Source organism: Tachyglossus aculeatus, chromosome 7 (genome assembly GCF_015852505.1).
Source record: "Tachyglossus aculeatus isolate mTacAcu1 chromosome 7, mTacAcu1.pri, whole genome shotgun sequence".
NCBI lineage: Eukaryota > Metazoa > Chordata > Mammalia > Monotremata > Tachyglossidae > Tachyglossus > Tachyglossus aculeatus.
The window spans coordinates 12,324,952-12,349,124 of NC_052072.1; the positions used below are offsets into that span (position 1 = coordinate 12,324,952).

General features: G+C 45.2%; 1 protein-coding gene and 1 non-coding gene across 3 annotated transcripts in view; one reads left to right on the forward strand and one right to left on the reverse strand.

Annotated features, from left to right (window-relative positions):
* The window catches only part of KLF7 (Kruppel like factor 7), a 136,967-nt gene that overhangs the window by 59,499 nt on the left and 53,295 nt on the right, over positions 1-24,173 (reverse strand). For both annotated transcript variants that reach the window (XM_038749181.1, XM_038749182.1), the window contains exon 2: positions 15,918-16,536. In XM_038749181.1, the coding sequence (XP_038605109.1) occupies positions 15,918-16,536 (619 nt within the window). The remainder of the gene's footprint in view (positions 1-15,917; positions 16,537-24,173) is intronic.
* Positions 5,188-5,325, forward strand: LOC119931261. The gene has a single exon (XR_005452111.1). It is a non-coding gene; the product is annotated as a small nucleolar RNA SNORA7 (small nucleolar RNA).

Genomic DNA, 24,173 nt, shown 5'->3' on the forward strand with positions numbered 1-24,173 from the left:
TGTACTAAGCACTTATGTGTCACTCCCCCTTACCTCCACTTAGAACATAAGCTTCTTGAGGGCAGGGTTTCAGGTTCCAATGCTGCAGATACAACACATAATAATAATAATAATGACGGCATTTGCTCTTTTTTTATGGCATTTATTAAGCACTTACTATGTGCAAAGCACTGTTCTAAGAGCTGGGGAGGATACAAGGTAATCAGGTTGTCCCACAGGGGGCTCGCAGTCTTCATCTCCATTTTACAGATGAGGGAACTGAGGCACAGAGAAGTTGAGTGACTTGCCCAAAGTCACACAGCTGACAATTGGCAGAGTAGGGATTTGAACCCATGACTTCTGACTCCAAAGCCCATGCTCTTTTCCACTGAGCCACGCTGCTTCTCCGAGCGCTTACTATATGCCAAGCACTGTTCTAAGCGCTGGGGGGATACAAGGTGATCAGGTTGTCCCACGTGGGGCTCACAGTCTTAATCCCCATTTTACAGATGAGGTAACTGAGGTGCAGAGAACTAAAGTGATATGCCCAAAGTCACACAGCTGACAAGTGACAGAGCCGGGATTAGAACCTATGACCTCTGATTCCCAAGCCCGAGCTCTTTCCACTGAGAAACACTGCTTCTCTACTAAGTAATGGAAGAGATTTCATGCTTTTCTTCTTTCTCTTCACCTTTCAAACGTATATTTAACTTGCATTTTGATGTCCAAGCTCATATTTAAAAAAGCACCTGGGGTGAGTTTAGCATGATAATAATAATAATCACAATTATAATTGTGGTATTCATTAAATGTTTAATATGTGCCAGGCACTATACTAAGCAATAGGTCAGAAACAAGATATTGAGGTTGGACAAAATCCCTACTCCACATGCAGTAAGTTCACAGACTAAGCAAGGGAGAGCACAGGTACTGAATCCCCAATTTAGAGATGAGAAAACTGGAGGAAAGTGAAATTAAATGATTTGCCCAAGGTGACACAGCAGGAAAGTGGAAGAGCAGGGTTTAGAACCCAGGTCCTCTAACTTCTAGACCGAAGTTCTTGCCATTAGGCCAAGCTGCTTCCACCACACTTACATTATCAAAAGATGACCTAAAGGTGCTGGTTTTGTGCATGAGCCATTTTTTACCATTATAATCATCATTATAATCATTATTATTAGTATTATTGCATTTGTTAAGTGCTTACTATGTGTAAATCACCAGGGTAGGTACAAGTATGTCAGGACAGATGCAATATTTTTTCCACATAGAGCTCACAGTCTATGTAGCAGGGAGAAAGAGCATTAAATCCCCATTTTACAGTTGAGGACACCGAGACAGAGAAGTTAAGTGACTTGACCAAGGTCACCCAGCAAGCAACTGGCAGACCGGGATTCGAACCAAGCTCCTCTAACTCTCAGACCCATGTTCTCTCCACTAGGCCACATTGCTCCTCCACTCAGCCCTATATTATCCTGCCATAAACCTGAATCCATAAAACTGATAATTGCCAAATTCTCATACAGCAAGACTCCTCACACTCACGATGTCTTAAACGTGGAAAATTTTATGAACACATTCCCCTTCTTCTAAAGTTGTGAAATCCAATGAGCCCAAATGGTAACACCCTTATTAAATACTTGCCACATTGTGGTGTGACGCCTGACGTACTCAGTTCCTCATGTTATAGCAATTCAATGAATTGCTCTATCCCCACCATGATAACCGTAATAGGATTTCTGAATTAAATTCCCTTTAAACCCTCAAAATCATTCTTATTAACTGAGAAGCAGCATGGCCTAGTGGGAAGAGCACGGGCCTAGGAGTAAGAGGATCTGGGTTCTAATCCCAGCTCTACCACTTGCCTGCTGTGTGACCTCAGGCAAGTCACCTCACTTCTCTGGGCCTCAGTTACCTCAACTGTAAAATGGGGATTAAGACTGTGAGCCCCACGTGGGACAGGGGCTATGTCTAACCCGATTCGCTTGTATCCACCCCAGTTCTTAGGACAGTGCCTGGCAAACAGTAAGCGCTTACCAAGTACCACTATTATTATTATTCCCTCTGCCTCAATTACCTCAACTGTAGAATGGGGTTTAAGACTGTGAGCCTCATGTAGGACATGGACTGTGTCTAAACTGATTACCTTGTTTCTACCCCAGAGCTTAGTACAGTACCATACCAAATGCCACAAAACAAATCAAAGCCAAAGAAAAATCCCAAACTCATCTGGTGAATTTCAGGCTCTTCAAGTGAAGCAATTTATCTCTGGCTGGTTTGTTAGGAGATCTGGGTTCTTGCCCCAGTTCTGCTCACTTCATGACTCAAAGAAAGCCTCAACTATCTGCAACTACGTTAGCTGCTCCACCATTCTCCCCCCGTTCCCGGGAAGGGTGCTGTCCCTCACCCTGGACACCAAAATTCCCATGGTTTCCCACTCAGGCCCAGGAATGACTTCTCCATCTGTGGCATATAATTTGAATTTTTAGGATGTTGAGAAGGTCACCAGCGTGGCCATAGCTGGGACTTCCAGGACTGTTGGTCTTGTTTGTGAGGAGACTGAAATCCAGCTGCTCTTTTCATCGAATGCTTAATACAGTGCTCTGTACACAGTAAGCGCTCAATAAATACGATTGAATGAATGAATGGCCAGCATCGTCTGTGTCTGTTGTAGCTTTGATCACCTTTCCTTAGGTGTCTTCTGCTGACACCCTCCCCACGCTCTCATTCTTAGAGTGCAATCCCCTTGGGGCCAAGTACCGTAACTCTAGCTCATCTATGTATTCCTTTATCAGAGCCTAGTAAAATGCTTTGCACGTGGTCACCACTAAGTAAATGCTAAATAATAATAATAATAATAATAATAATAATAATGGCATTTGTTAAGCACTTACTACATTCCAGGCGCTGTTCTAAGCACTGGGGTAAATACAAGATAATTGGGGTGGATGCAGTCTCTGTCCCACATAGGGCTCCCTATCTTAATCCCCATTTTACAGATGAGGAAACTGAGGCACAGAGAAGTGAAGTGCCGGCAAACAAATGGTGGAGCCGGAATTAGAACGCAGGCTATTACCACTACTATCAAGCTATTTCACCTCCTTTCTGTGCTGTGTTTCCTGTATTTGTAAAGAGGGGACTCTCTCTCTCTACCTCAGACTGTGGCACATAGTAAAAACTTACTAAACAATAATGATGGCATTTGTTAAATGCTTACTATGTACCATGCACTGTTCTTGCTACAGTGATTATTTCCATAATCCGGCGGTCCATCGGACTGATGGATTTTTATTTTCCTGTTGAACTTCCTGCTTCTGAAGAAAGATTTTTTTCAACCTTTGAGTTACAAAATCATGGTACAAATAAACCTCACACCATTCGACATTCAGTTCTGCAAGAGAGAAGCAGCTTTCAATGACAAGTCTCCTAGCTTGCTGCTATGAAGTTCAGTCTTTGCCATCACTGTCACAGGAACCTTTGCCTCTACTGTTTCAACAGTCAAGGACATCCTCTTTCTAGAATCTTCCGTGATGTAAGTTTGTCCTCCTGGCGCTTTGGAGTTTCGCAGCACCACTTGGACACTCTGATTGACATTTCTGGATTAGTTGGGGTTAATGCTAATGTTTTCTGCAAGAATAACTTCCTGGGGCAATGAATTCCACACATATAACACCACTGGATAAACATGTGCTTCCAATGCTTGCCCTTCCATCCTGGTTCCCCAAGGAGGTCGACAACTTGTGCTAAGAAATAATAATAATGATGATAATAATAATAATAATGACATTTATTAAGCACTTACTATGTGCAAAGCACTGTTCTAAGTAAGTAGAGGTGGTGTGATTGAATAGGTAGGTTAAATGCTAACCAGGCAACAAGGAGACCTGGAATCTTGTCCACGTAACATCTCTGTGCTCTACTTTCCTTTTTAGTGAATGGAAATTTCAGAACTTGGGCATTTCATAGGGGTAACAGGAGACACTTTTATTAATATTAATTATTACAATGATAATAGCCAATAATAGTATTCTATCATTGAGTAATCAATAATAGTATTCTATTATTGCTTTTCTCTAGTCCACTAGGAAACAGGGACTACATAAATCCAAAGTGGCAGTGTTATTACCATTAATCCCACTTACCCATGCCCCAATATAGTAATAATCATAATGATAACAATGATGATATTTGTTAAGCGCTTACTATGTGCCAAGCACTGTTCTAAGTGCTGGGGGAGATACAAGGTAATCAGGTTGTCCCACGTGGGGCTCACAGTCTTAATCCCCATTTTACAGAAGAGGTAACTGAGGCACAGAGAAGTTAAGTGACTTGCCCAAAGTCACACAGCTGACAAGTGGAGGAGCCGGGATTAGAACCCATGACCTCTGACACCCAAGCCCATGCTCTTTCCACTAAGCCATGCTGCTTCTCAATGGAACATAGCATCTCTCTTTAGATTGTCCCATTGACACTCTGGTAATCTAATGGATTCTAAGATCCTCCCAAGGATCCCTACTTTGAAGTCACTGAAGGAAGCTCTTGATCATTTCATTTGCATCGGAAGCTAAGGGCTCCTCATATTCCCCCTTCACACTTAGTTTACTACTATCCAGGTCACTTATCATACTTCTGGGCTATTAGCATTTCCCCGAGCTAAATGTCCAACTTGAGATCATTTTTGGGGGCTGGAATAATCCTTTTTCTTTTCCCTTTTTCACTCTGGGCTTTTCTATTCTGAGTTGAGGGATTAAACGGTCCCTCCTTTTCCCTCATCAACTTCTAATTCCAAATAAAACCATTCTCCTGAAACCTGCATTAGTTCAAAGACTGTATGACCTCTTAATTGAGTAAGAGCCTCTTAACAAGATGAAGTTAATACTGTGATAACTGTATTTAATGGTTGCCCACCATTCCACCTGGACCCATCTGTTTACCAGGTGTCACTCAAGGCTCGAGTGTCCTTTCTCACCTATGGCTAGATCAGCAGCACATCCAAGCCAGAGCGGTTATCGTCTGCTGAGAAAGCATCTTCGGCAGAGTTACGCTTGCGTACTTCAAGCCCCCCAAAGTGGTTCCCAAAGCAAAAAGAAAGGCCGACTGATCCCATCCTCTTTCCCAGGACAAAGCTGGGAATGGCAGAGTGGAAAGGAGAGGAGCAAAACAGCTCAGGTAGGTCACCAGCTTTGGGGTTTAGTGACATCTCCCAGTCCCCTCTCAGGGTCGCGCCTGGAGAGTTTCCAGTCCTCTACCAGTCTCGGCTATGGGAGGGAGAGTCAAGCAGAGGTCTACCCATTCCATTCCTAGCTTGGCCAGTGGCTAGCGAGTGGAAGGCAATCTGCTACAAGTCAAAACTCAACCGTGCTGGGCAGCAGCGGCATGGGATTGGGTCAAGGGTAGAGACTCAAGTTTACTGAGAGGAAGGAGGCAATGGTAAACTACTTCCATATTTTTACCAAGAAAACTCTACGGATCCACTACCAGAACGATTGCAGATGGAGAGCGGGGCGTTCTGAAAGAGATGTGCCCGTGGTGTTGCTATGGGTCAGAAATGACTCGACGACGTAAGACATCTCCCATACGTTCTGATCTATATTTCTGGATTAGCTGGGGCTCCTACTTATATCTTCTGCCTGCATCATTTCCTGGGGCAATGAATTTCACTAGGTGAACAACTGTTTCCAAAGACTGTTCATTCATTCATTCATTCAATCATATTTATTGAGTGCTTACTGTGTGCAGAGCACTGTACTAAGCGCTTGGGAAGTACAAGTCGGCAACGTATAGAGACGGTCCTTAACCAACAACGGGCTCACAGTCTAGAAAGGGGAGACGGACAACAAAACAAAACATGTGGACTTCAAGCTTCAGTGGGGACCACTACGGCCTGGTGTGGTGGGATATGATGAGCAATCGGGCATTTGCCCTGTCCATGCTTCATGTTTTTGTAAATTTCAATCAGGCCCTCTCTCAGCTTTCATCATCCCAGACTGGGAGGTCCTTATCTTTCCCTCCTGTCCGCACAAGGAAGCCGCTGCACCTTGCCTTTGATCCATAGTCATTATTCTGAAATGGCAAATGGATGTCTTTTGTTTTGTTTCCTAATTCAGGAAGGCAGGGCAGTTCCAGGGCCCCAGGCTACGTATGGGGAGCATCCAGAGGTCCCAGGCAGGGCCTCCCCTGGAGTGGAACTGAATATCAAGAACAGCCCTAAACTGGGAGAAGCAGTGTGGTCTAGTGGAAAGATAATAATAATAATAATTGTGGTATTTCTTCAATGCTTACAATGTGCCAGGCACTGTACTAGGCTCTGGGGTAGATACAAGCAAATTGGGTTAGACAGAGTCCCTGTCCCACATGGGGCTCACATCTTAATCCTCACTTTACAGATGAGGTAACTAAGGCTCAGAGAATAATAATAATAATAATAATAATAATAATAATAATAATGTTGGTATTTGTTAAGCGCTTACTGTATGCCAAGCACTGTTCTAAGCGCTGGGGGGATACAAGGTAATCAAGGTTGCCCCACGTGGGGCTCACAGTCTTAATCCCCATTTTACAGATGAGGTCACTGAGGCACAGAGAAGTTAAGTGACTTGCCCAAAGTCACACAGCAGACAAGTGGCAGAGCCGGGATTAGAACCCAAGTCCTTCCGACTTCCAGGCCTGTGCTTCATTCAGTAGGTACCAGGTTCAGAGTCAAAAGACCTGGGTTCTAATCCCAGCTTTGTCACTTTGGATGGGTCACTTCCCTTCTTTGGGTCGAGATCATCTGTTAGATGGGAATAAAATACCTGTTCAGCCCCCATTTTAGATTGCATGGAATCTACTCCTGTGTTTTCACAGAGTGCTTGGCACACGGTAAGCGTTCAACAAATTCCATACCAATAATATTAATTATTATAATGAACTGAGACAGAGAAGAGAAGCAGCATGGTTCAGTGGAAAGAGCACGGGTTTTGGAGTCAGAGGTCATGGGTTCAAATCCCCGCTCCGCCACTTGTCAGGTGTGTGACTTTGGGCAAGTCACTTCACTTCTCTGGGCCTCAGTTACCTCATCTGTAAAATGGGGATAAAGACTGTGAGCCCCCCGTGGGACAACCTGACCATCTTGTAACCTCCCCAGCGCTTAGAACATTGCTTTGCACATAGTAAGCGCTTAATAAATGCCATTATTATTATTATTATTCACCAGGATAGCAATGACCCAGGGCCAGCCCAGGCCTTCTAGACCCCTAGCCCTGGAATGGTTCCTGGGCCGCTGTGGCAGTGCCTGCACTCCAGAGCTGATCTGGAATAATAATAATAATAATAATGGCATTTATTAAGCGCTTACTATGTGCAAAGCACTGTTCTAAGCGCTGGGGAAGTTACAAGGTGATCAGGTTGTCCCACGGGGGGCTCACAATCTTAATCCCCATTTTACAGATGAGGTAACTGAGGCCCAGAGAAGTTAAGTGACTTGTCCAAAGTCACACAGCTGACAATTGGCGAAGCCAGGATTTGAACCCATGACCTCTGACTCCAAAGCCAGTGCTCTTTCCACTGAGCCACCCTGCTTCTGGACGCTAGAAATGTGGCCTAGCGAACAGAGCACAGGCTTAGGAGTCAGAAGGACCATGGAAGCAGCATGGTATAGTGGAAAGTGCACAAAAGTCCTGGGTTCTAATCCCGGCTCTGCCATTTTGCTGTGTGGCCTCGGGCAAGTTGTTTCACTTCTCTGTGTCTCAGTTACCCCAACTGTAAAACAGGGACTGAGGCTGTGAGCTCCACATGGGACAATAATCTGCTTATATCCACCTCAGTGCCTATTACATAGTGAGAGCTTAACAAATACCATCATTATTATTATTAAGGACCTGGGTTCTAATTCTGGCTCCACCACTTGTCTGCAGTGTGACCTTTCATTCGTTCAGTCGCATTTATTGAGCCCTTACTGTGTGCAGAGCACTGTACTACGCAAGTCACTCTACTTCTCTGTGCCTCAGTTATCTCATCTGTAAAATGGGGAGTAAGACTGTGAGCCCCATGTGGGACTTGGACTGTATCCAGCTGGATTAGCTTGTATGTAGAGAAGCAGCGTGGCTCAGTGGAAAGAGCCCGGGCTTTGGAGTCAGAGGACAGGGGTTCGAATCCCAGCTCCGCCACATGTCTGCTGTGTGACCTTGGGCAAGTCACTTAACTTCTCTGAGCCTCAGTTACCTCATCTGTAAAATGGGGATTAAGACTGTGAGCCCCATGTGGGACAACCTGATCCCTTTGCATCACCCCCAGCGCTTAGAACAGTGCTTTGCACATAGTAAGTGCTTAACAAATGCCAACATTATTATTATTATTATTATTATGTACCCCAGCTCTTAGTACGGTGCCTGATACATATAAAGCACTCAAAATAAAAAAGGCCAGTTGGGCTGCCATGGGTTAGACCACATAAATTCCCCTAGGAGCATGAGGTGAAACAAACTCATCCAATTATCAGACTATTAGTGAGCAGTTCTGGTTTCAGGTTGGGAATAAGGGGATTGAAGCAAATAATAATAATAATGGTGGTATCTGTTAAGAACTTACTAGGTGCCAAGCACTGTACTTGAATTTATTAGGGTAAATTCAAGATAATCATACTGGGCAGTGCCCCTGTCCCACCAGGGGCCCCCAGTCTAGCAGGGAGGGATAACGGAAATTTAATCTCCGTTTTACAGATGAGGAAACTGAGGCCTCGAGAAGTGACTTGCCCAAGGTCACTCCCAGCAGGCAACCGCGGGGCTGGAAAAAATGCTTCTTGAGGACGGTGAAGCCCCTGCTTTGAACCATGGGCTGTCTAGAACTTAATGAAGCTTGAGGATCATCCTTGGAGTTTAAACTAACACCGTTCCACCTGATTCTACCCATTACCACGGACAATGAAGAATTGTCTATTAGCAACTTGGCCTCATGTTATTGCTTTTAGGCTTATCGGGTTTGAAAACCAACTTTGCAATTACTAAAATTTATTATTAAAATCTATCCCAGAACAAGCACAGGAAGGCATAAGGGTACTCATCTGTCCAAGACAGTTTAGCTTAGATGGATTTGATGCTTTCTAAGGTCCTTCCATACCTGTGATTCTACAAAACATTAGGGGAATGTATGCATGTTTGTATTCATTGCCTAATTAAAAGAAACTATTCATTTAATTGGTAATGTATAAAGCTCTGACTTAATAAAAGGTTTTTCTTCTGCTTCCGGAGGCAGAATGTTTAAGAATAAGCATGTCTGAGTTTCAGTAAGTCTTCCTCCGGACTGCAGTGCTTCAGGCTGTATGAAAATACCATCATTTGGAGATGGTCTCGGAAAATGGTAGAAATGGGATTGGCGGGAGAGGGTAACACACCATAATAGAGTGAATATGGGGAATATTAGCCTTGAAGGAATAGGGCGATTGAGATTACAATTCTTCAATTACTGAGGAAGATGGGAAAAACCCCAAAACCAAATGTGAAGAGTGGGGAAGATGTCAGAAAGGAGCAGAGAGTATGGGGATGTCACAGGCCTTGGTAATGGTAAGCAAGTTCTCATCTTTCTTCCTACAGAAAAACACTCCCATTTTCTGAAATTCTATTTGCTTACAATTAGAGCACTTATGTACACATCTATAAATTATAAATCATTCATTTATATTAATGTCTGTCTCCCCCTCTAGACTGCAAGCTCACTGTGGGAAGAGAATCTGCCTACCAACTCTCTCGAGTGCTTACTACAGTGTTCTGCGCACAGTAAACATTCAATAAATGCCACTGATTACACTCTATTCTGGAGATGCTTTTCTTTTCTTCTCCTCCCAGTGCAACTAATAGTAATGCCTTAGCCACAGTGAAAAAACACAGTTTAAATATCTGCTGCTTTGGGGAAATTTTGCCTTGCCTCTGGCTTCTTCATTCCTTCATTCATTCAATTGTATTTATTGAGCGCTTACTGTGTGCCGAGCACTGTACTAAGTGCCTGGGAAGTACAAATCGGCAACATATAGAGATGGTCCCTACCCAACAATGGGCCCACACAGATTGGGAATTCAGAAGAAATCAACTAACTCTGAGACGATCACACCCAAAAGCCAACTCTCTAAAAGTCTCTCGGTGCAATAAGCAAATCAACAACATCAATGACTTATTGTCCCTATAGACTACAATCTCCCTACATTTTCTTTTTCAGTCCAATTGCTTCTTCTGTTAGAAAAAAAAATCCACATTGGTGATGAAATGCAAGCGTTCTCCTTATTTTCCCCCTCTCTCTGATATTCCCTCTTTTTCCTCCTTCCCCACCAAACTTGGAGAAGAGGCAGGCCTTGCCGTTATTGAACTTCTGAATCCATGTTGAAAGAAACTGGATTAAACGGACAGCCATCAACAGACCATCTACTCTAAATCTACTACTAGTAATACTACCACCACTAATAATAATAACAGAATGGCCAATCATATTGATTGCGTACTTACTGTCTGCCGAGCACTGTACTAAGGGCTTGGGAGAGTAAAACAGAACAGAGTTGGTAGACATGTTCCCTGTCCACAATGAGCTTACAGTCTAGAGAGGGAGACAGACATTACTATAAGTAAATTACATATATGTACGGATAAGCGCTGTGGGGCTGAGGGAAGGGTGAATAAAGGCCACAAATCCAAATGCAAGGATGGCAAAGAAGGATGTGGAAGAAAAGGAAATGAGGACCTAGTCGGGGAAGCCTCCTGAAGGAGATGTGCCTTCAGTAAGTCTTTGAAGGCGGGGAGAGTGATCATCTGTTGGAAATGAAGAGGGAGGGCGTTCCTAATCCTGGTATTTGTTAAGGGCTGACTATGGGCCCAAGAGCGTACTAAGCACTGGGGTAGATATACTAATCAAATCAGACATAGCTCCAGTTCCTTTCAGGGCTCGCAGTCTAAGTAGGAGGGAGAAGAGGTATTGAATCCCCATTTTATAGATAAGGAAATTGAGACACATTAAACTGAAGTGACTTGTCCAAAGTCACACAGCAGGCAACTGGCAAAGCTGGGATTAGAAGCCAGGAATTTTGAATTCCAGACCCATGCTCTTTTCAATTGGTCACCCCGCTTTGCCTCTAAATATCTGGACAGTGAGCAGCTCTCTTTCCCACCGCTCACCAGCTCCGGCAGGCTTACACTGTAGCTTTGCCTCCCCTCCCCTCCCTTTCTTTCCCCTCCCACGAACATCGACTCTTTCATTACCCTTCTCTGTTTGGATCCCATTTAATTTCATCATTCACGCCTCCTCGATTATTCTTAGTTCATCTACACCCCATAAATTATCACCTTTCTTTCCAGTTCCCCCCTGTGCCCCATTCACACCAGCTCCAAATAAATATTTCTCATTCCCATCCATTTAGCCCAAATTAATTCTCTCTTGCACAGACACCTATTTTGCCTTCCAAAGGTTCCCCCCGGGGATGGTTCCCAGGCAAACGGCCACACGGAGAACACGGGCAATAACTTCCTGTGTCTTCTCTTGGGTTTTTTTTTTTTTATTCCTGAAGACGAAGCCCAGCATTATCCCCACATGCAAATAAAAATTCAGGGGGCCACTTGCTAGCTTATATCATCAACCACATCTTTACCACTGGCTTGCGGTGACCTGCCTGACTCTCCATCTCATGTCCAAATAAGGTTTAATTACTCGGACCCAAATGTGAGGAAGGAAGGGAGGAAACAGGGGAGAGGCATGGAGAAGGCTGGGCGAGAAAAGGCTTTGAGTGGTCAGAATGGCACCTGTTGGATTCCCTCTATCGATTAAGCTGGATAAGATGAGTCCCTGGGACTCAGAGGGACCTGGGTTCTAATTCCAGCTATGCCACAAGTCTGCTGTGTGACCTAGGGCACTTCACTTCACTTCCCTGTGTCTCAGTTACCTCATCTAGAAAATGGGGATTAGGACTGTGAGCCCTGTGAGGGACAGGGACATAGTAAGTGCTTAATAAACACCAGAATTATTATTATTCCCAAAACATGCCACTTGAAAACTCTGCAGGTTCGGGCAGTCCAGGCCTGCTTTAATCTAGGGTGAATGCTCAGTGAGAGAAAATCCCACACAATTTCTAAGGACCCTCAGATTAAACCTCTTCCCAAACCCACAGTCCTCATAATAATAACAAATAATAATAATTGGGCTATTTGTTAAATGCTTACTATATGCCGGGCACTGTACCAAGTGCTGGTGGATACAAATAAATCTAGTTGGACACAGTCCCCGTCCCATGTGGGGCTCATAGTCTCAATCACCATTTTACAGATGAGGTAACTGAGGCCCAGAGAAGTGAAGTGACTTGTCCAAGGTCCCACAGCAGACAAGTAGTAATAATAATAATAATAATATGGTATTTGTTAAGCACTTACAATGTGCCAAGCACTGTTCTAAGTACTGGGATAGATACAAGGTAATCAGGTTGTCCCACACAGGGCTCACAGTTTTAAATCCCCATTTTACAGATGAGGTAACTGAGGCCCAGAGAAGTGAAATGACTTGTCCAAGGACCCACAGCAGACAAGTGGTAATAATAATAATAATAATATGGTATTTGTTAAGCACTTACAATGTGCCAAGCACTGTTCTAAGCACTGGGATAGATACAAGGTAATCAGGTTGTCCCACATGGGGCTCACAGTCTTAATCCCCATTTTACAGATGAGGTAACTGAGGCACAGAGAAGTGAAGTGACTGGCCCCAAGTCACACAGCTGACAAGTGGCGCAGCCAGGATTAGAAACCACGAGCTCTGACTCCCAAGGCCGGGCTCTTTCCACTGAGCCATGCTGCTTCTCTTAATCAATCAATCAATCAATCATATTTATTGAGCACTTACTGTGTGCAAAGCACTGTACTAAGCACTTGGGAAGTACAAGTTGGCAACATATAGAGACAGTCCCTACCCAGCAGTGGGCTCACAGTCTTAATGGTAGAGCCATTAATGGTAGAGCTGGGACTAGAACCTAGGAACTTCATATTTCCAGGCCTGGAGTCTAAGTAAGCTGAAAATTAATGAAGCAGAGTCAGGTCATCTGAAAACCAAACTGTCGGTACAAAAGCAGATAACAGACCTTGTTGTGTGCAGGGAATGTGTCTACCATGTAGTCTGGAGGAAGAAGCAGCGTGGCTCAGTGGAAAGAGCATGGGCTTTGGAGTCAGAGGTCATGGGTTCAAAGCCCAGCTCTGCCAATTGTCAGCTGTGTGACTTTGGGAAAGCCACTTAACTTCTCTGTGCCTCAGTTTCCTCATCTGTAAAATGGGGATGAAGACTGTGAGCCCCCTGTGGGACAACCTGATCACCTTGTAACCTCTCCAGTGCTTAGAACAGTGCGTTGCACATACTAAGCGCTTAATAAATGCCATCATTATTATTATTATTATTATTACCAACTCTGTTATATTGTACTCTCCCAAGCACTTGGTATAGTGTTCTGCCCACAGTAAAGGTTCAATAAATATCATTAACTGATTGATTGATTCACTGACCATCCTGATTCATTACAAGCAGCATGCTATCCTTGGAGCCAGTCCTCAAGAATGGCACTTCAAAGCGAAATGGAGTTAGCTCAATGTCTTTCTCTTTGGCATCCTCTCTGGGACTGGGGAGGGGACAGGAGCTCTTTCCAACAAATGCCAGGATTTCCCCCGTGCCACGCATGAGGACCTCCACCATTTTTCTCCAGTCAGCCTGGTCATCTTTAAGTTCCTCTTACTGACCTGAAAAATCAGCTCCAAAATCACATGCACCCTGTTCTCCTCGAACCTAAATTAAGGTAAAGTTATTTTCTTCCCTCTGCACCCCCACAACAACCATTTCTTCCAAGACCGCAGTGTGTTGTATGCAAGCCCAAGGGTTGTCGAAAAACGCTTCCTAATTCTGCTGTTGCATCTTACCCAAAATGTGGTGCAAAAACTTGTTCTGGAAGAACTGTGTGCATTCCAGAATTACACATACACACACACACGCATACACTCACAGCCCAACTATCTTTGTCATTCTTCATCCTGTTCCTTATTTCCGCCAAATGGGGAAGCCCGGAGATGTTTTACCATTATTTTGATCGCCGGCTTTAAGGAGAAATTCACCTATGAGCAAAAGACACCTCTCATCCAGAATTGCTGCAGGTCAGAGGGAAATCTTGGCTAGCAAGTCTTTCTTGTGGAGAAAGCTGTAGGACAGCTCCAATTCCAATGTCTAGTAGCTTAAATAGCTACTTGGCCGCTGATCGTGAAGGTCGGCCTAATGGGTAGGATGCTCAGCAGGTGAAGGGGATCGCCATGAGAAACCTTGCACCGACAGTGAGCCTTATGGGCAATGACGGTTCTGATTTACCAGGGCATATGCCGAACTCTTCTGCTGGGCAGAGGCACAGCGTCAGATGCGGCTTGATCCAAACCCATTCTCCTACACCACGGATCCAAAGGTCACAATCAATACACTGCCTCGAGAAACAACGTGGTCCCGTCATCTGGATTCTCAAAAGGCTCATTTAAAAGGCTCATTCCATTCCATTTGCCAGGAAACCATTCTGCTCATCACAAGGCACATCTTCTGAGTAAACCCCACAAGACACCTCACAGGCAAGCAATAGCAGGCACATTTTCAGTTGCAGTTAACTGTTTCTCTCCTCTCTGGGTTCTCACCCGTTCCTTTGTTTGTTTTTCAATCCCACCTGGCCATTTAGATTATAAATCTGGGCAAGGACTGATTAATTCAGACCTGGGTGACACCTAGATCACTCAACATAACACTCCGGTATCCAGGACAGAAAACAAAACAAAAAAACAAGTTTCTGGCTTTCTGTAAACAGTGAATTTTTACATTAAACTCCCTTTCCTGGCTCGACGAGGCTTCCAAAGCCAGCCTTCTGTAACCGACCAAAGAGATCGAGCTTCTAGGAAGCCATTTCTAGGAATCTGAACAAAAGAATTCTGAGGTAAATGTACAGTCATCCGAAACCACACACCCGTTGCGAACCTAACAAACTAGCAATCGAACGGTAACACTAGACAAACTCACTAAAAGGCTACCCTGTCATTCCTCAGCAAAGTGGGTTCCCGAGAACAATGTAAAAAAGACATCGATTATTTAGAGGATAGCATCCAATGTACTCTGAAAGCCCCCTGTCAAGGGTTAAAAAACAGGGCTGCCAGTGACTTGGGAGTGCTGAAGCGTTGGTCGACTCAATAAAGTTGCGGGTAATAAATTCACGGAATTTCCACTCCCCGCCCCCCATTATGCCACATCAAACCCAGTCTTAATGAAATGACTTACAATCCACCTTTGCACCTGGATCTATACAATAAACTCACATGCCTGGGAATCAATTATCTGAATTTTCAGTTAACCGTTGATTGAAATCCAATTATACTCAATAAATCCGGGTGGTCCAGATTGGGATTTTCATTTTTAAGTGAACCACACTGCCACACATTAAAAGAACCTCTCAGCCCTTCAGAAGCTCCATCCTGAGACCTTTTGGAGACCAGAGACCGTTTGTTGTATTTGAAAAGCTCAGACTCCAAAACTTCAGCTATCCCATGAGCTGTAAAAAAATATCTATGAGAGAGACTCTAAGACGACCAGGGCTAGGGATCAAACACGTCAGTAAGCCAGATAGCCAGATCGGTCTTGGGAGGCCTTTAAGGAGAGCCTGCATAACTGCCCACTTCCAAGAGAGAAGTTCACAGAAATGGACCCCGGTAAAATCCCCAGTTGTCTCCCACAGGGTGCTAGAAGGGTGGAAGTCAACTGAAGAACAGGTGGGATCAGTGAGCTGTCCTGCCTATCCACAACCCCCAAGCAAGGCCTCTCTCCCCATGCCCTCCCCCTCCATCCCTCTGAGGAACTGTGCGGCCAGCGGCGGGCCTCAGAGAGCAGAGCGTGGAGGGGAGAAAACGCCGGCCTATTCCGACTCGTGCCAATACCTGTATGAGTCCTCTGGTGAGCCTTTAAGTGGGAGCTTTTTGTATAAACTTTCCGGCAGCCATTAAACTGACAGCGATGAACCCTCTTCTTGTTTTCCGGGGACGCCTCCGCCGCCGCCCCTCCCTGCTCGCCGTCGCTCAGTCCGCCCTTCATCGCTCCGACCGCCGCGGCCGCGGCCATCCCACCCACCTTGACCGAGCCGAGCGCCGCCTTCTTGGCCACCAGTTTCAACATCACCGTGCCGTCCACGGCCGAGAGAGTCTGGGAGGTTTTGACCAGGTGCCGGCTGAGCTCGGGCGAGGAAGGGGGTGTGAGTGAGGTCACTGCGTTGAGCTGGGCCTGGTTGACCGCCGTGTAGGCCTCTAAGGCGGAGCCGGCCGGCTGCAGGCTGAGGCAGGTCTCGGACAGTAGCTTGTCACGGGAGAGCAGCAGGTCCATGGCCGCGCCCTTGTCGCAGGCGGCCGCCTCCATGGGGAGCAGGAGGGGGTCCAGCCTGCGGATGCTCTCTTCGATGCCCGGGGACGGGGAGGCGTGGAGGAAACAGTCCAAGTCTTCGCCAAAGGTCTCTGAGATCCGCCTGGGCTCCGTCTGCAGGTAGCGTTCCAGTTCGAGGCACGTCTGCAGCGGAGAGGGAGGGGAGGAAGAGAAATAACTATCAGAGGACAAGAACGAGAAGCAACGTGGCCTAGTGGATACAGCACGGGCCTAAGAGTCAGAATCAGTCCGTCGTATTTATTGAGCACTGTACTAAGTGCTTGGGAGGGTCAGTACAGTACAGCCCGGAGGGGAAGATCTGGATTCTAATTCTGACTCAGCCACTTGTCTTCTGTGTGAGCTAGGGCAGGTAACTTCACTTCTCTGTGCCTCAGTCACCTCATCTGTAAAATGGAGACTAAGATTATGAGCCCCAGTGGGACGTGGACTGTCCAAACTGATTAGCTTTCACCAACCCCAGCAATGCGTACAGTGCCTGGCACATAATAAGTGCTCAACAAATACCATTAAAAAGAAAAAAAAAACCCAAAACACCGTTCATCTGGCTGTGGGAAGGAGCAGGAGGAAGCGATGGGAAGTAGGATGGTGGCCTGCTACTACCTCTGGCCTTCAGGATTGCAAGAGGCGTTCCTTCCTCCAAAAGTAAGTCCACTTACTTTACTGGACTCTCCCACACACTCTGTCCAATGCTCTGAACATGGTAGATTGTAAGCTCTTTGAGGGCAGAGATCATTTAGTGTGCTCGACTCTTCATCGATCAAGCAAGAAAGCAACAGCATTTATTGAGCGCTTACTGTGTGCACAGCATGGCACCAAGTGCTTGGGAAAGTATGACAGCTGGAATTTACAATCTAGTTGGGGAGACAGACATTAAAATAAATTATGCATATGTATGTAAGTGCTGTGGGGTGGTGAATAGCGGGTGTACAAAGGGTACAGAGCTAAGAGCAAAGGCAGAAGGAAGAGGAAATAAAGGCAATGCGTTGGGGAAGACCTCCTGGAGATGTGATTTTAGTAAGGCTTTGAAGGTGGAGAGAGTGGCAGTCTGTCGTATTTGTAGGGGGAAGGCGTTCCACCCTAGAGGGAGGATTTGGGTATGGTGTCAATAGCCAGATAGATGAGATCGAGGTAGTTGTGGGGTGAGTTCTACTAGGAAACCAGTATGGTAAGGTTGGAGAGGGTGAACTAAGTGCTTTAATGCCAATGGTAAGGGGTTTCTGTTTCATGCAGAAGTGGATGGGCAACCATTGGAGTTTTGAATGTTAATTTTTTTGGAAGGCAGGGTGGCCAAGTGGATAATAATTATAATAATGAAGGCATTTATTAAGTGCTTACTATGTGCAGAGCACTGTTCTAAGCACTGGGGAGGTTACAAGGTGATCAGGTTGTCCCACAGGGGGCTCACAGTCAATCCCCATTTTACAGATGAGGGAACTGAGGCACAGAGAAGTCAAGTGACTTGCCCAAATTCACACTGCCGACAGCTGGCAGAGTCGGGATTTTAACCCATGGCCTCTGACTCCAAAGCCCGTGCTCTTTCCACTGAGCCACGCTGCTTCTCAAACCATATAAACCATAATAATGAACTGTAGCCTAGGAGCCAGAAGACCTGGGTTCTAATCCCAACTCTGCCTCTTGCCTGCTGTGTTACGTTGGGCATGTCACTTAACTACTCTGTGACTCAGTTTCTCCCAACGGCAAAACGAGAATCAAATCCCTGTTTTCTCTCCTTCTTGACTGTGAGCCCCGTGTGGGATAGGGACTGTATCTGGCCCAATTAACTTGTATCTATCCCAGCACTTAGAACGGCGCTGACCTGTAATAAATGCTTAACAAATACCATAAAAAAATGATACAGGCAATGGAGTGAAGGAAGGACTGGAGTGGGGAGAGTTAGAAGGTACGGAGGCCAGTAAGGAGGTTAAGGTCAAGGTGGGATAGGATAAGTGCTTGGAACAGCATAGAAGTCAGAAGCCAGATGGGAGAGGGTCAAGGAGAGAACTGGAGGAGAGGGAATGGAGGTGGTGGGTGTACACAACTCACTCAAGGTGCTTGGAGAGAAATGGCAGGAGGGAGATGGAGACAACTGGAGGGCTCTTTGAGGTCAAGCGCTCAGTCCAGTGATCTGCACATGGTAGAGTAAAAGATGACTTTGGACAAGTCACTTAACTTCTCTGTGCCTCAGTTCCCTCATCTGTAAAATGGGGATTAAAACTGTGAGCCGCCCGTGGAACAACCTGATCACCCTGTAACTTCCCCAGCGCTTAGAACAGTGCTTTTCACATAGTAAGTGCTTAACAAATACTATTATTATTATTATTATTCTTGAAGACAGAGACTGTGTCTACTTACTCGACTGTACTCTCCCCAACTGCTCAATCTAGTGCTCTGTGCACTGTAGATTGTAAACTCCTGCAGGGAAGGGATCATGTCGTCTTCCTCGATTGGACTTTCCCAAGCCCTCAGTTCAGTGCTCTGCACGCGGTAGACTGCAGACTCACCGAGGGCCGGAATAACGTCTACTTACTCAATTGGACTCTATCAAGTGCTTAGTCCAGTGTTCTGCACAGAGCAGGTGTTCAATAAATACCACTGATCGACTGAATCCAAAACCCCCTTTAAGGTATAAACTCTGGATGGCCAGAGCATGTGTGATTTCTATATTCTGCAATTACCAGTCCTGCTTGTTGGCACCACAGCCCAGGGCGGAGGATGAAAGAAAGGCGGAGAGAGAACCAGTTATTTTCCCAGGGCCACCCAGTAGCCCAGCAATGGAGCTGAGGCAGGAAGAGGGGTGAGCTCATTCTCTCTGACCCAGGTTAGGCACTAAAATGTTCCAAAAGCGGGTAAGCTAAGAAGCAGCATGGCCTAGTGGATAGAGCACAGGCCTAGGAGTCAGAAGGACCTGGGTTCTAATCCCGGCTCTGCCATTTGTTGGCTGTGTGACACTGGACAAGTCACTTTACTTCTCTGTGCCTCAGTTCCCTCATCTGTGAAATGGGGATTAAGACAGGGAGCCCTGTGCGTGTGTCTAACCTGATTATCCTGTATCTAACCCAGCACTGGGTATACACAATGCCTGGCACACAGTAAGTGCTTAACACATACAAAGAAAATTTAAAAAAAGGGAGGGTGTCTAAGGGGAAGTTCTACCTACACCTCTTCTCTGGGGCGGAATGAGAATGGAGCTAAACTCCAAAGGGTCCAGAAACTGGCTAAACAAAAATAAACATCTGTCCACTTCCTCTGCAGCCCACTGACAATAATACATAATAATAATGATGAGAATAATAATGGTATTTATTAAGTGCTTACTATGTGCCAAGCACTGTATATATTCTGAGACATATAAAAGATAATCAAGCGGGACATAGTCCATATCCCACATGGGGCTCACAGGTGTTTCATCCCCATTTTACAGATGAGGAAACTGAGACCCAGTTAAATGATTTGCCCAAGGTTGCAGAGTAGGTAGTGGCAGAGCACTTCCAGGACTGGGCTCTTTCACTAGGCGACACTACTTCCCAATAGGCCATGCTAACATTGCTGGGAACCGGACCCTCTCCTGACTTTACTCTGGAGCTCAATCAAATCTAGACTTGACCTCTGCCACGGGTTTTCAGAATCCATTTTTTAATTTTGTTCAGCATCCCTGCTCAATAAGAATGGGGCCAGATTATTTTGGTCAGCATTCTTTTCAAAAGCTCAGTTCAATCAATCAATCAATCGTATGTATTGACAGTTTACTTTGCACAGACCACTCATCTAAGCGCTTGGGAAAGCATACTATAACAGAATAGGTAGACACGTTCCCTGCCCACATTGAGTTTACAGTCTAGACCAGGAGGCAGACATTAATATAAATTAGGCTTACGTACATAAGTGAAGCAGTGTGGCTTAGTGGAAAGAGCCTGGGCTTGGGAATCAGAAGTCATGGGTTCGAATCCTGGCTCCTCCACTTGTCAGCTGCGTGACTTTGGGCAAGTCATTTAATTTCTCTGGGCCTCAGTTCCCTCATCTGTAAAATGGGGATTAAGACTGGGAGCTCCACGTGGGACAACCTGTTAACCTTGTATCTACCTCAGCGCTTAGAACACTGCTCGGCACATAGTAAGCGCTTAACAAATACCATCATCATTATTATTATTATCATAAGTGCTGTGGGGCTGAGGGAGGGTTGAAAAAAGGGTGCAAATCCAAGTGCAAGGGTGATGCAGAAGGGAGTGGGAGAAGAGGAAATGGGGCTCTTGGAAGAGATGTGCTTTTAATAAGGCTTTGAAAGTGGGGAGAGTGATTGTCTGTTGGATATGAAGAGGGAGGGCGTTCCAGGCCAGAAGCAGGATGTGGGCAAGAAGTCGACAGAGAGATAGAGGAGATAGAGGTAGAGTGAGTAGATTGACATTAGAGGAGTGAAGTGCGCAGGCTGGGATGTAGGAGGATAGTAGTGAGGTAAGACAGGAGGAGATTGAGTGTCTTGAAAGCCTACAGTAAAGAGCTTCTGATTGATGCAGAGGTGGATGGGCAACAAGTGGAGATTCTGGAGGAGTGGGGACACATACAACGTGTTTTCACTCCACATCCGGGCTGGAATGCTGGGGGAGGGAGTTCCAGAACAGGATCACCTCCTCTAGGAGGCCTTCCCAGACTGAGCCCCTTCCTTCCTCTCCCCCTCGCCCCCCTCTCCATCCCCCCATCTTACCTCCTTCCCTTCCCCACAGCACCTGTATATATGTATATATGGTTGCACATATTTATTACTCTATTTATTTATTTATTTATTTATTTTACTTGTACATTTCTATCCTATTTATTTTATTTTGTTGGTATGTTTGGTTTTGTTCTCTGTCTCCCCCTTTTAGACTGTGAGCCCACTGTTGGGTAGGGACTGTCTCTATGTGTTGCCAATTTGTACTTCCCAAGCGCTTAGTACAGTGCTCTGCACACAGTAAGCGCTCAATAAATACGATTGATTGATTGATTGATTGATCCTGGGGGGCCGGAAGAAATGGCAACACAGTCGTGCAAGTGTGAGGAGGATGATGTGAGACAACGTGAGAGTTCCTTAATGCGGGGTTCTCTACGAGGCAACCCCCATACTAAAGCCTCCCTCGAATAGCCTGCTTGATTTCAAAACATTGTTGCAACAGGGTGGATGTTCTCATGTGGGGATGTCTCTGTCACAACAGTTTGAGTCTGCCGTCACATTGTAAAATCGTTTCCAGCATGGTTTCCTGGTCTGGTGAAGCAAGGGCCAATTAAACCTAAAGCTTTAGCTCTTCCTGGTCAGGGATAGAACTCAGTTTCTCTGACCCTCCACCTTCTTAATAATAATTATGGTATTTGTTAAACGCTTACTATGTGCCGGGCACCGTACTAAGCGCTGGGGTGGGTACAAGCAAATTGGGTTGGACACAGTCCATGTCCCACAGGGGGCTCACAGCCTCAATCCCCATTTTACATATGAGGTAGCTGAGGCACAGAGAATAAAAATAATAATAATGATGGTATTTGTTAAACGCTTGCAATATGTCAAGCACTGTTCGAAGCACTGGCATAGATACAAGGTAATCACAGCCTTAATCCTCATTTTACAGATGAGGTAACTGAGGCTTAGAGAAGTTAAGAGGCTTGCCCAAGGTCACACAGCAGACAAGTGGCGGAGCTGGGATTAGAACCCACGTCCTCTGACTTCCAAGCTGTGGTCTTTCCACTAATCCACAAGTGGAATGACTTGCCCAAGGTCACACAGCAGGCATGTGGCGGAGCTGGGATTAGAACCCATGACCTTCTGACTCCCAGTCCCATGCTCTATCCACCATGCCACGCTGCTTCTTGGCTCTTGGGATTTGGGAACATCACGGAATTACATTCTCTGGAAGGAACTGAGATCTTTAAAAGTTTTGAATCGGCCCACTCAACGTCTTTAAAAGAAACGGCCTTGACTTTTCCATTTATATTTCTTTCATCTCAATCCATTCTATCTTGATTAAATTTCAGGCTGCAACAGGGAAATGTTTAGGCCAAATTGCAAAATGATTCACTCTTTGATTGCTTAAACCGGACAAAATCCCAGCACGTTTTCAATCAGATGTCCTAGCTACGTGATCCTGTTCTGCCATGGCAGATTTCAATCAGAAAAATATTCATATACTTTTCTGACATCCGAAAGATAAGCATTCAGCCTTCTAAATTTTTTGTAAAGAAGAACCAGAGTTGGATCAATCAGCTCTGTGACATTTTGAGGTAAGGTGAAATAGCATAAATAAATGATTCTTATTTCTATCTTTCCATCCACTTACTGGTCCGATAATCCTATATGTAAACATTTGGTCTTTTCCAATCTGTCAACTCCCCATTGGAGTGAAAACTCCTTGGGACTTGGGCTTCTGCTGTGCTTTTCCAAGTGGAGTTCACTGCACCCATTGCTCAAGAAATTCCTTTACTACCATTAGACCACCATGTTCTTTCTAGCTCTCTAAGATTTCCACCTCACTGTCCTATCATCACCTTCCCAATCCCCCAAGAACACTGAATATATCACCACAATCTGACCAGGCTCCCTCTACATCATTGCCAAAATTCTCTCACTCTTTGTTCCAATCCCTAAATCTCCTTTCCGGGCTTTGGCCATTACCACATCACTCTCCATCTTATATACTGTATCTCCAACCTCTCTGCCTCCATCCAAAACGTCTCAATTAACCTAACCAAAGTTATAGATCACTTTGAACATGTCATTCACCCCCAAACTTTCAACCTCCTGGTTTGCGACCCTGCATTATTTGGCTTTCCCTATCCAAACCGAATCCAAGAGGCTCATTCTGGGTTGCAATTCCCTCCAAATGTTTGCTTGGCTATTTAGAGAAGCAGTGTGGCCAAATGGATAGAGCACGGGCATGGGAGTCTGAAAGACCTAACCCCGGGCACGACCACTTATCTGCTGTGTGACCTCAGGCAAGTCACTTCACTTCTAGGTGCCTCAGTTACCTTCCCTGCATAATGGGGATTAAGACTGTGGGCCCCATGTGGGGATAGGAACTGTGTCCAACCTAATCACCTTAAATCTACCCAGTGCTTAGTACAGTGCCTGGGACATAGTAAGCATTTAACAAATACCACAATTATTATTATTATGATTGCCATTATGATTTCATTTCCCATCATCTTTCCTATTCTGCAATGTTTCGTCGACCCATTCTGGCCTCTATGCTTTCCCCCAGGGCCATAGTACGGTGCCTGGCACATTGTAAGTGCTTAACAAATACCATAATTATTATTATTATAAGCCTGGGACATCTCATTTCCCTCACCATCTCCCCCTTTCATTCAGAACTCACTTGACTGCCCCCTCCTCCAGGAAGAACACCCATATTAAATGTACAGTGGTTGGATGACAATGCTAGATCCCTAAATCACCAATCATGCCATCACTCTGGCTTCAATCAGTTCTTTAAAAATATATAATTTGTTATCAAAAGTTAAAGTAGATATTTCTGTTGGCTTTCTTTTTTTACAGTATTTGTTAAGCACTAATTATGAGCCAAGCACTCTACCCTTGTGCTGGGTGGTAGGGAGTAGATACAAAATATTTGGAGGTTGCACACAGTACCTGTCCCACATAAGGATCACAATCTTACTCCCTATAACAATAATAATTATGGTATTTATTAAGCTCTTAGTCCCTATTTTATAGATGAGGTAACTGAGGAACAGAGAAGTTAAGTGACTAGCCCAAGGTCACACAGCAGACAAGTGGCAGA